Consider the following 13,073-nt stretch of genomic DNA (forward strand, 5'->3'; position numbering starts at 1 on the left):
TACGGGATCAGTTCTTCCTCTACCGACTTTAACAAGTATGAAAACTGCACCAAAGGAAGTTAAGAAAAAAGTAGCCACTCACAGCCTAAAATACATGAAATAAAATAGGAAAAAGGCATTCACTATTCACATACTTTAAATAAACACTAATCACCCATGACCCGTGAACCAGGTTGGTGCTGACAATTGCTCCTCTGTCTCCAATTGCCCAACGAGCTGTGAAGTGAGGAGGATTTAATAAACCAAGCTTGAGGCTCCAGACTTACAGGCATAGCATCCTCACATTGCCTTTGATAAGAAATGCTGCCCTAATCATCACCCCTTTATTAAAACACTCATTAAACCTTGAACATGTATTAGTTTCTGAAATCTAATCCCACACACTGGACATATTGATATTCTTTCACACATAAAATAAATATCATTATGGAACACAAAATTATCAGCTCCTCACAGCTGTGTTTGCAACAAGATATTACAGTTCCACAGCTTTATTTTAGTTGCCATGAATTCCAAGTGGGAATTACACATATATCAATTAGCCAGTTCAATAGCCTGTAATCAGATTGTACACCCAAAGAATGAGTTAAATACTGAAATATTGCACCTGTGTATACATACTAGTCTAATCTTAGGAGACGTGAACGTGTCCTCTCATCTCATGGTTACTACAATAGAACAGCTGACACTCCTGGACTGGCCATCAAGCACACTGGGCATATACCCGATGGGCTGATGGTCAACAGTGCAACACACTCACCTGATGGGGTGCTGCGCATGTACGTCATCAGGCTGGCCTTATAGTGTCAAAGTCACCCCGTCATCGCCAGTCTTCACCAAACAGTTGATCAGTTTTCATGGGGTGTTTTTTTTTTGCTCTGTTTGGTTTTCTGGCATTACGGTTGCCTTTTTAAATATAAGGGACCAACGTTTTGCTGCAGTATATATTTTTAGAGATTTAAGTTGATCTGTCATCCGCTTGTTTTCTTTTTTTTCTTGGAAGCAAAATAAAATACACTTCTGCCAATGTGGATGTATCTTTTTTTTTTGTCATTTGTCACCCATAGTTTGATTTTGTTCTCTTGTTTGTCTAAGGCTACTTTTTTAGACACAGCTTTAGAGAACAGCATAAGGTTGGAACGCATGAACCTGACCTTTCCGCATAAATACAGGTGTTCATCCACTGTGTGCAGCGCCGTTTTTCTGGGTCTCCGGGTAACTATGGGGAAACTCAGGGTTGCAGGAGCCCACTCCACGCCCACTTCCAATCCAACAATGGTATGTGTCCCATGATGCCAGCGGGACATCAACGGGACAACCCACCAACATCAGAGGGACCTCCTACCCGCATCCCGCAAGGAGGAACTCTAGGTAGTCTCATTTTCCAAGTATAATACGTTTGCATGCATTAAAGCGCACTTGAATCCATGCAGAACTAACTCAAAAATGCATTTGACATAAAAATAGCATTCAAGTAGACCTTTAATGGAATTGAGATGTTTGTGTGCTGTTTTTTTTATTAGTTACTTCTCCTTCACTACTCTTACTTATGACGCAAACCAACTGGCCCCCAAACACATTGGATATATTTAAGCTAGCCCAATTTCCTTTATATTTTATCTTTGCTAGGATGGTTATGGTGAAAACAAGTTCAGTTTCTTAATGCTTCACGATATGTGACTCATGATGTAGGCCAGTGAACGTAAGCAGTTCTCCATCGATCCCAGGAGATCCTGCTCTATACGGAGCTTTGGATGATTTGTTTGGAAAATGTGTTATGACTCATACCAACTATTTATCAAATTATGCAAATTCCACTGGTTAACGAACAGCAAGCAATAATACGCACAGATCCAACTGTAAAAAAAAAGATTATAAAAGACGATAATTTCAAAAGATATTTAATTATTTATTTAGAAACATGTTATCTGAACATGTGCCTAATGCCCTTAGGGGGCAAAAAGGTATTTCCAAATCTGTTTAATTTAAAGTAATTATACTTGGTAGCAAACCATGGCTTTTATTTTGCATATAAATATGGTCTATTCATGTTCAAAGCTTAATTATACTTAAGGATGCTGTGTATTAAGTAAAAATCGATGGTATTCCAGGTAGTGTGGACTTTTCCAGGTAGTGTGGACTTTTCGTCATAGTCGGCTGAGCTGGTTGGAGAGAGGATTTTGCCGTGGCTGGTGTTGCGTCGTTGCGGAGTGTGTTTTCTGTGATTTAATGTGCATTGTAAGTGCCTGGATGGACATTATGTGTCCATTAGAAAGAAACTTCTCTCTTTGAAATTATAGCACATTAGCTGCAAAGCTTCCGGATTCACAATTGATATGCGGAAACATTCTAATTGTTTGACTTTTAATATTTCTTTCTTTTGGTTGCAAATAAGCAATTTGACTGCTTAGGCCATGACAATTTAAGTGTGTAGTTTGTATGACACCATATATATATATATATATATGTATATATGTATATATATGTATATATATACAGATCTTCAGCTATTTCCTACCTTATATTGCAAGATTTGCCCAACCAGGCAACCTCAATATCAACCATTTTTCCCACAAAGACTTATCCACCTCCATTTCTTTATATACCATTACATTTTGCTATTATGTAGGTTATTACCCCCAGTCCCAGTTAGATGTACCCTGTGGGGTTATTAACAGCTTACATCGATACCCCTTGCATAAAATGGTTAACACTACATATAACATCTATGCTTTTACTGAATTAATGAGTCACGTAAACAACCATTCAAAGTGAGTTCATGTTCAAAGTGAGTGGTAATATCACATAGCTGCCAGCTGTCCTGAATTTGTAAGTATAGATTATGGTTGCGAAAATCTGAATATCATGCTGTTATATTGACACCAATATCCTACCATGATGACTTTAACGTTACAGATTCCTTAAATGCATCTTCACGAGTTCACTGTGTTATAGCTTGGTATGTAACGGAGCTCAGATACCTTGCTCAGTAACGTCTGAAAGAAGAACGTGCAAGACGTATTTGTGCAGTTGCTCCCTGCAGGAGTTATTATGCATTTTTGATAAATAATCAGGTTATATTTTTTATACATTCCTGTAGTAGTAGTATTAGACTACTTAACATATGTTAATTGACACTTGTATGTGATGGACCTTCCATCCCTTACGAAAAATTACTGCGGTTTTTTCTGAAGTAATACTGCAGTTTTTTGGACATGAAAAAACTGCAATACTGCACTTTTACTGCAGTATTACTGCACATTTACTGCACTTTTTTTATATTGCAAACCTACAGTTGTACTTCAATGTACCGCAGCTTTATTGCATTTGTACTTCCGTACAAAAATACCTGCAGTACAGTGAAGTACAAATGCAGTAAAAGTGCAGTAAATGTGCAGTAATGTCCAAAAAACTGCAGTATTACTTCAGAAAAACTGCAGTAATTTTGTCGTAAGGGATATGCACTACAGTGGCCAGAAAGGTTCTGATGGAATAAAATGTACAGGACACTATACATATTTACAGAGGACTTCATGGCACTGGTCTTTAATATATATACTATGATGGACTGTCAACAGAGAATAACAGATTTTGGGCACAAAGGGAAAACTTGAGTCACCGGTAATATGTGATGGAAGTCTTTCCCATCTCTGGTGAGTCTCTCTCACTGCCCACATGGTTTTTGTCTATCTCTGTGAGATGTAACACATATTCACTATGTATTCTTCAGGATAGATGCCTGTAATGGACTGTTATTGTATATCAGATTGTTCCTTTGGTGTCTACCTGTTGTCCCTAGAATTTGTTAGATTTGCTGACCCCCTGCTTTCCAATAACTATATAGTGCTTTGAACCCCTGTTTAGAATGCATCTGCCATGCACATATGTTTAAGTAGACACCTTGAACTAAATATTGTGCGACTCAAATAACATAGATCACATTAAATGCGTAGAGGCTTTCTATGTTGTGTGAACCCTATCCTGGTGTCATGTAACCTTATTGCAGATGAAAGAGACTCCTTGCTTTCCTTTTACATTCATTCCTTTCTTTCCAACCACCCGGTTTCTTATACTTCATTCATTTTGATTGACCCCGACTATATTCCAGCTTCTTAAAGTGTCTGGCAGGTTCGTTTGGCAAAGTTCTGTAGCAAAGGCCTCACGTTCCTTCTTTTTCTGGATGACCTTCCTCGTGCTCAGCATTCACAGCTACATAATAATGTGTTTGTGGTCACATTCTCCTGCCGCCCTTGTTATTCCTTCTTACAAGTGCGATGATAATGGTAGGCATATTGTTGGTCAGGCATGCTTACTTGCTGTATTTAGCACTTTAAATGGCAGAGTTTTCCGTCAAGGTGGGAGAATGTATGTATGCTTCCTAAAATAGCTCCAGGCGCCAGAAGTTTTATACGGCTCAGTGACAGGCTTTATTAAATAACCAAAATGTTGGAACAGTTGGAGTGGATAAGCAGGTGCAGCTTCTCTTTAGTACAAATAAATGATGGGTGTTTATTGCATTCTATAAAGAGTGGAGAGTAGAGCCCTGCTCGGGATTGTGAACATGCGGGCAGATCATAGATCATAGAATTATCAGTAACTGGATTACAAGACGAAGCTGCTGTGAGCCTCTTCGCGGTCACCCGGTTATAGGCTGTGGATATAGCCCATGGATAGTAAGCCTTTACTGGCTTACATCATGAAGGAATTGTGATCTGGCCACTGAAAGGGTTAAGATGCATTAAATTCTTTCTGAAGTATGCAAAAGTCTTATCCTTTCATTAAGAAGTTGATTGTCCTTTGCTGTAGGGGAAATTGTAACTAATGTCCCATTAAATTGAAATACAGATATTGCAACGGGGGGGCTAAAGCTTTTACTATTCCTGTAAATCCAGGACAGTTGGCGGATATGAAAGGCCATTTGCAGTCACGTTTTAATTATTTTGAGGTAGCAGAATTACTCGCTGGATACCTCTCTCTCATAGGTGCAGTGTTCCATCTGTTTCCAGATTATCATTGTGGCTGCTATCCAGAGAGATCGTCTTACATCAGCAGCTAAATAAACGTGTGTTTTTGTTCCACTTGCTCCGGCATCGCAAAGCTCATTATTTATCAATCTTTTAGCGAGGAATGTTTCAAACCTGTTTGTTTCTGCAGGAAATCGAGAATGTAATTCCAAGCCTTCCCGAAAGTCGGACTACAAAAGGAATGACATCTAACAATCACCCTCATCATGTAACCGTAAGAGGCACAGCCGATTTCCCGCAGAGGTAAGTAGTTTCCTGTCTCTATTAATCCAAGTTCCAAACCGGATCACAACGCTGTGGGACTGTGGAAGGTGATAAAGTGGACAGATTGCTTTGTTTGTGTGTTCTCCGTCTGAAATGCCAGAAAGACCAGCAAGTAATCAAACTCTCAGAGCTAAGTGTCCTCCACTTGCTTTAGGATTCCGTTTACACAGGAGCCACTGTATAAGTTGCCAGCTGGCTAATTGCATCCTCAAGAGCAGAAAATCGGTTTCAAGGAGGCATGGACCGGAGTACGAATGACAGAGACTGTCTAATAAAATTTGCAATAACAAAAGAACTTGGTGACATCTTTAATTAGATCTATTGGGAAGCAGGTATGAGTTTTGGTATAACCCTGGTCTAATTAACAAATTGATTGGAAGATACCTAGACTCTGGGGTTTATTCGCTAAAGGAAGAGATTGCGGGAGAGTTGTATTCCAGTTCCTTGACTTCACTATACATTATGAACTCCAGCTTCAGGAAGAGGCTGGCTGGCCCTATATAATGTATAGGTATATCACTGAGATTTTTTCTTCTTTCCCGTTGGATTATGCATTATACAGGGGGAACTCAACCCTTCGTGCTGGAGGAACTTTACAGTATTGACCCCTCATAATGAATAGTCAGGTGAGAAAGTGAGAAACCACAACTCTCCTGCAAACTCTGCCTTTAGCGAATAAACTCTATTAAAAAGAAATGTCAGTAATTATGACATTTCTGTGATCAGTGGGATTATTAGTTTCATACCTGTCGATATTTTTACTACTTTTGAGGAAATCCTAAATTATTTCAATTTTTAACCCTAAGAAAATGATTAAGCAAGCCTTATTTACTTATTAAACACATGTTTACCAAAATAGTTCCTTTAAGTGTTTCTCAGAAAGAAAAACTGTGTTTACCTGCCATTGCTCTCTCCTCCATGCCAGAGTTTTTATGTTCTGAACTAGTAAGGGACCTCTGTTAAAATGAGTGGAAATAGAATGGTGTATATGTTGTATGTTTGAAAACAGATGCTCTGTGAGTGGAGATCGTTGCGTCCGGTGTTCTGTAAGAACAAAAATGCTATTACGCTTACACTCGTAAGTTGAGACTCAGGAGAAATAAAGAAAACTAAAAAAAAGTATTGAGTGCATCCATGTTACTCCTTTTACCACTTACAGCAAGGACAAATGGAGGATTGAGGACCCCCAGGGGAAAGGGTATTGCACACATTACTCTGAAGGTGGATCTTTTGCAGAGTGATAAAAATGCATTTCAGATCATCCCACTCCAAAACCCCACTTACTGAAATGAAACACCTGCGTGGGAGAAATATTTAAAGCGCAGAGGGACACATTTTTACAATGTTGTCATTTTTGCTGTATACCAAACTCAAGTGTTTCCCCGTTCACTGCCCCCACAGAATGTACATGAAATGCAGAATATTTATTTGGGTTATTTGAGCCTATAATGGAATTTGAAGTTCCATGAAACCTGTTTTCTCCATGTTAATATGTTCTTTATTGTATTTAGCTGATCTGGATTTTTGCTTATTTGGAAGAAGGGTATCAAAATTATCAGCCATTGTATACATAAAATTATGTTCCAATCTAAATATGTTATTTACTGTTGAAGATTCTGTTTTGTGGACTAGCTGATTCAGGAATTCGTTTGAATCCTCCTCCTACACCATTGTACAGCATGTACGAGGATGCCTACTCACAAAGTTGTCATCCTTGTGGATTGTAGAGTAAACAGCTGAACTTTTTCCAGACAAAGATATCTTAAAGTTTATCATGTGAGTGGCTATGTAGATCACTGTACCTCATTCGCCATGCTTCCTCTTCTGGCTTCCTCGCCATCCCGACGCATGCCCACTTTTCATCTAAGTCTACCATCTTCTCTTCATCATAGTAAGAGGATGTAGGTGTCATTCATATAAACCACTGACCAAGCACTGTTGTTAGGTATACTCAATATCACAGATATGTTTAAAAAGCCTGTACGGGCTCAAAATACATTGTTTTCAATGGGTTTAGGGACCGCCCATTGTCCTTAAGGGGTTAAGCCAAAGCCATTTTAATATGGGATATTTCATATTTAAGTTGAAGTTCATGACTTCAATGACAAGTTTTAGTGCTCTACTGTTTTCAACCAAAACATGTCTATGGAATGTAATAGTGCTGTTTCCAAAATAAAATAGTGTAAAATCTGATAAGAATGACTACCTCGACAAGACAGGTTTTGAATCAATAAACACAGGAGGAGCAGAATGTATTGTTGAATTTTCATACAGAACATGGCCCATTGTAGAGAGAGTGAAATGGGTTCACAGAATTTGGTAAACGACCAGGCCAATGGAATGATGAAAAGAAATAATAAAGAGATACAATGTAATGCAGCATTTGAAGTAAGGATGATAACATCTGGTAGTATCTGTTTATATATTTAGCACTGATGTGCCTTTTAATGGGGAATGGAGTGGCAGGTTATGAGTGGTGTCTTCATGATTCTTGGTGATGACAACATAAAAAATAGGGAAAATAATAAAATATATATCTATAAAAGGATATACTGATATATGAGGAACATTTCCACATCTGAATGCGGTAGAAATAACTCTCAGAAATACTAATTAACCCTTATCGTCCTTCCTTAGTATTAAGAGCACCTAGAGATACGGAAAGGGTTGATGCTGGTTAGCTCTAGCGAGCACTTAATCCTCTGCCTGTGCTTTGCAGATCTAAATTGTATAACGTGCTACACATTTGTTTGCTCCGTATATTTCAAATAATGGATTAGGTTCAGTAAACCAAATAGTGGATTAGGGTTATTTAAACATCTTAAGTAGCTAATGGAATGCTGACTAAGAGAGAGAGAGAATTCCCATGGTGAGCAGTCTAAAGGAATGTATAACTGTGCATTATCAGACTGAATCATCACTAGCGCTGAGCCCATTCAATGTTTACATCCATTTTTTCTCTCCACCACTTATTGTGTTCAGATCCAGACAATTTCCAAGAGTTAGAGAGCTGCATCTCCTGAAATTTTTTTCTGGCCCCCAACTTTTCATTCTACTTAAATGGAAATCTATGGCTGCATCCTAGGTGACACCTAAAAAACATATTTCTGGCTCCTATATCCCATTAGATTTGTCCCTGTATACCAAACATAGTATGACCATAGGTGCATTCTAGAGAATCAATAGTTAAATACCAGATTTTATCTAGAAAAATGGGACAAATAAGGCATTTAATGCCACCAATGAAACTGACTTATGCTAATGTGATTAACAGAAAGACCTAATATAGAAGAAATTAAGACAATATATTTATTTAGAGGGATTTTTGAAGTCTTTATATTCTAAGACCCATTGCGCCTTTGAAAATATTTCTGGGACCAATCGGGGAATATGCCATTGCAATATAAAAGCAGCATATATACATCCAAAATGGGGAACCAATTCTAAATTGTGCTTATTTTCATTAACTGAAGGATGTCATTATTTTATCTGTTGAATTTATAATCTAGTTCCTGAAATATACTTTTGATTCAATTGCAAATGTCTTTGTATTTAAGATTAGAATTTAAACCACCAAACTATCAGATTGTAAACCTTGTGGAAGCAACATCCTTAATACTTCTGTCTTCTTCTGGCTTAGCCATCATCATGTCCCCAGTCTGCATCCACACAAAGGCTCCTATTGACCGCATCATTGATTTGGAGGTATGCCAATCTGCAAAGTTATTTAAAAAGAAACCAGGGATCTGGAATTGAGCATTAAAAATGCCCCCCCCACCTCCAAGTAAAAAGCCCTACTGCATAATAAGATCTTGTCTGGATTGACGGACGGTTCCCTGTCCTTTGAGTTGATTTGTTATCTTTGTTAAAAGTAAACAGGTAGAACATTAACCTTTCACTAAGCAAGGAACTTCACGTTCTATATTGCTATAAACACACATACTCAATCACCACTACCAACAAGTGTGTTGACACCAAACAACATGTGACCACAGTTCAAGCAAATAAGTATTGGATCTGGTTGGAATGCGAGACCTAAGTTTAAGATTAGGATTTACTTTTGTATGCCCTACTATTCTCTCCTGTGACATCCGATGAAGCGAGCGGGATCTCAGCTGTATGTAATCCTTGTAACCCTATAAAATCAATATTCTCTTCAAATAAAGGGCATGCCAGGGTATAACGAAGAAACATGAGCTAATGCTCTTTATCTTATATGAGGACTGTTGTAACTGTTCAAATAAGACTTGTTTTACATTTCTGGTTGGGGAAGGACCGCGTTTGTTTTGAGTATGACATGAAGAACTTGGGGGGATCTGATGCACAAAGCTAAGTAAGGTGTTGTTGGTTTTGTTTTAGTAACCTAAGTAGTTTGAGCTAATCTTAATTAAATTCAGTCAATTTAGTGTCTACTTTCTTACCTCTTTGCATCAAATGAATTATTTATTAAAACATTTGTATATAAATGCTTAAATTATTAACTCGTTTAAGTGCAGTAGCTTTTCTGTTAACGGTCTTTTAGCTGGACCTTCTATTTAGATGTTTTTGTTGGAGGAACCTCTGGTGAAATTAATATAAATGTACTAAATATTTATATGTGATAGCAAATTTATTATCACTAAGGGAACATAATGAGTTTTTTTGAAAGTCCAAAAGTAGTTGAGTTTAAACATTTATTTTGATAATTGTATATATTTTATACAGATATTCTGAGACACCTAGGAGTAGGAACACACCTGGTTGATTTTGGAATTACCTTATCTATGTACATTGCTGGTCTACTACCTTGTAATGTTCCCCTTCTACAGTATACTTTTACCCCTGAGTGTGTCCCAGCTGGTCAGCGCCTACAGCATTGAGTGTTAGTGTTACTCTCAGTTATTTTATACAGATTAACCAGCTGATGGTTAGACCCACATATTGTTTGAACAGTAGCGCTTGAGAAATGTTTTACCGTCCATCTCTTAAGAAGAGCAAAGACAGGTTAATGTATCTAAAATCAGTGACTGCTCATAATTAAACCTAATCTTTTGCTACTCTCATTATTCTTAACCTTTTAATGCAGAGAGCAGTTGATGGTTTCATAGACTGATTAGATTGGGGGGCCACCGATGCCACCAAAGATACCCTAGAAAACTGCTCTGCCAAATCTGTTTGGCCCATTTCCCCTTCTATTTCTAAACCGCCACAAAAAATCTTATAAAATGAGATCTTTTCATCTAACGCCCTGTAATGTTTTGCTTTATGATTTAATTCATAAAATTATTAGTGATGTTTAAATCAGCTGCCATGAGTCCTTTTCTTGCCTCAGTTCCTGAGCTTCTGCAAACAAGTCTGTCCAGTTTTCTCTATATCAGTGCAGCCCAAGTAAATCATGTGTCATGGTTATTCCAGGGATATTTAGATTAAAGCCTTAAGCAACAATGAATGGAGGATCTGGTTACCCTGAGTGTAGAAAATAAAGCCGTACTATGGTGTACTGTTTGAATGAGCAGACTCATTATGACATTAGCATTTTCAGTTTTTCCTCTCCTAAAAAAAGGGAGAATTTTTGGGTGTTATGGTAACTCAGATGTCACATGAGATCACACATTGAACATTATATAATTCTTCCTTGTTTTATTTTTTGATATGATGACTCGGCCAATTCATTCTTTTGCAATAGGCTTATTTTTTAATTGTCCTCGTGGTTATCTTACAGTGTTCCCAGGCGTATCCATTTAACGTACATCTAGCGGTAGACAGGTGTAGCCAGTCTCAGCAATAACACATTCTGGAGAAAGAAACTTAAATATACTAAATATAATTGGTATTTTACATAATTTGTATTGATATATATCAATGTGTACACGGCTAACTTTTTTTTAACAAACTTCCAATTCTGGTGCAAAATTGATTGACTTAATTCTGTATGGGTTATAGGAACAGCCCTGTTATGAGGATCCAGTCAAAAGAAGCTGCTGAACATTTCCAAAATGAGGTAAGAATATCCTACATTGAAAATGTATTTCTGTAGATTATTCTTGCTATATATTAATGTGTTAGTGATTTAAATGGGGGGGGTATGATAAAGAGGAGTTTAGCTTTATGTGATAGATGTTTGGGACATCTGTCTGTTATTTTTTTTATGTTAAGAAGTTATAAAGATTACATTAATGTATTAACATAGGATATTAAAGCTCCTTTTCACGCCGGTGGTTTGGAGGCAGCGAAGCTGTGTTCTCAGTGGATCTCTGTATCCAGTGGCTAGGGGTAAATGTACTTGGAGAGTGTGAATGTGCCCTCCCTGACACCTGCTGCCTGGCTGACCTGCCCTGGTAGTTACCAGGAAATGCAAACACTAATGCCAAGTTGCCAACCAGGGTCTCCATTAACGCAGGTCACTTTTGGGCCTACACAAGTTCACTGGAGGTCTGTGTGGCTGCCAGCACAGACCTCCCCTAAAGCTAAGTCCCTTGTGTCCTGTGCACCCCCTGCTTTTGGAGAGCGCTTGGATATGATGTCATATCCTGTGGCCCAGCAGCAGGTGGCTTGTAGACTGCGTAGGAAATCTTAGAAGAACAGACCTACACTGGGAATGGGTGCTCTGGAGATCTTGTCCCAGGTCTCATTGCCCCTGATGCACACATAGGCTACTTCGTTGGCCCCTTTAAAGCATCATAAAGCCAGCTTGATGTTAGTTACACAGCACTGGCCAGAACCTTTCTGTGCTTTTTCTGTAGCTGTGCTATTGTGTATCAGCAGTTTGTACTGTGCTTGGTATTGTGATAACAGATCTAGAATAATGTTTGTTCACCTGGTTGATAAGGTGGCTGAATGATGTCATTGCACAATTGTTATCAGAGCGCATATTGCCACATTTAAAAATAAAATTCAAAAAACCAACAAACGTCATTCGCCGCTCTCTCCTGTCCTCCTAGCTGTAAAAAAAGATTTCCAAGATGTCCCTAGGTGCCACAGTGTATCAGTTTAGTGAGGTTCAGATGATAATCATGACATCATAAACATACCGTAGCCCATATTACTTAAAGAAAGTGTTATTTATACGTTTAGATCTCGTGATCTTAACACAGTAAAATAGACTGATTTGTGGTCGGATACGTGTTGCCGTTTCTCAATGGCTTAATTTCATTGTGAGACACACGCTCTACCCTAAGCTGTTGAGTCTTTTTGCTCGCTTGGATCAAACAGCGGCTTTGTGATTTTCTGTGGCAGCTGACATTAAACTGAACCCCCCGCTGTGGCACCCTAACCCTACTCCCCGTGATCACAAGCGCTTACACGCAGAGTCGATTGAGAGCTAATGTATAACAATATTGTGAATGGATGCGTAGCGAAGCTGTTACAGAAGTCACACTGCTCTCGTTCCCTCCTGGGCTATTAATGCCATGTAGAGCTTTTATGCTCAGCTATGTTTTCATCTTGCGCTTTTTAAGCAACCATAGGTTGTTAGATGTCAGCATTCTCTGTATTGTGCATGCCTATAAAATATGTGTTTATTTTTTATTTATTTTTTTAGCTTCAACCTTTCATTAACTGGAATGTAATTACAATTTTCCCGGTTTACAAGGAAAGCTAATTTACAATTGAGTATTAATGAAATACCATATTGTTCTTGTCTGATGCGCTCAATGGCTGTAAAACAAAAGAAGCGTTGCATTACGTAATGCAGAAGACCTTACCCTTTTCTTTTCCTGGGCCATGTTTTTTTCCAAACGATGTGTTGTAAACTACAAATCCCATCTTGCTCATCCAGCCTAGAGATGATTAGATGGAAGTGGTAGT

At 38.2% G+C, this 13,073-nt stretch overlaps 1 protein-coding gene across 1 annotated transcript in view; it reads left to right on the plus strand.

Annotated features, from left to right (window-relative positions):
- The window catches only part of LOC149299008 (protein FAM13C-like), a 49,812-nt gene that overhangs the window by 18,521 nt on the left and 18,218 nt on the right, over window positions 1-13,073 (plus strand). Inside the window, exons 4-5 of the mRNA XM_089486822.1 lie at window positions 5,155-5,267; window positions 8,846-8,993. Of these exons, the coding sequence (XP_089342948.1) occupies window positions 5,155-5,267; window positions 8,846-8,993 (261 nt within the window). The remainder of the gene's footprint in view (window positions 1-5,154; window positions 5,268-8,845; window positions 8,994-13,073) is intronic.

Source organism: Sceloporus occidentalis, unplaced genomic scaffold (assembly GCF_023333645.1).
Source record: "Sceloporus occidentalis isolate IW3139 unplaced genomic scaffold, rSceOcc1.0.p SCAF_30, whole genome shotgun sequence".
NCBI lineage: Eukaryota > Metazoa > Chordata > Lepidosauria > Squamata > Phrynosomatidae > Sceloporus > Sceloporus occidentalis.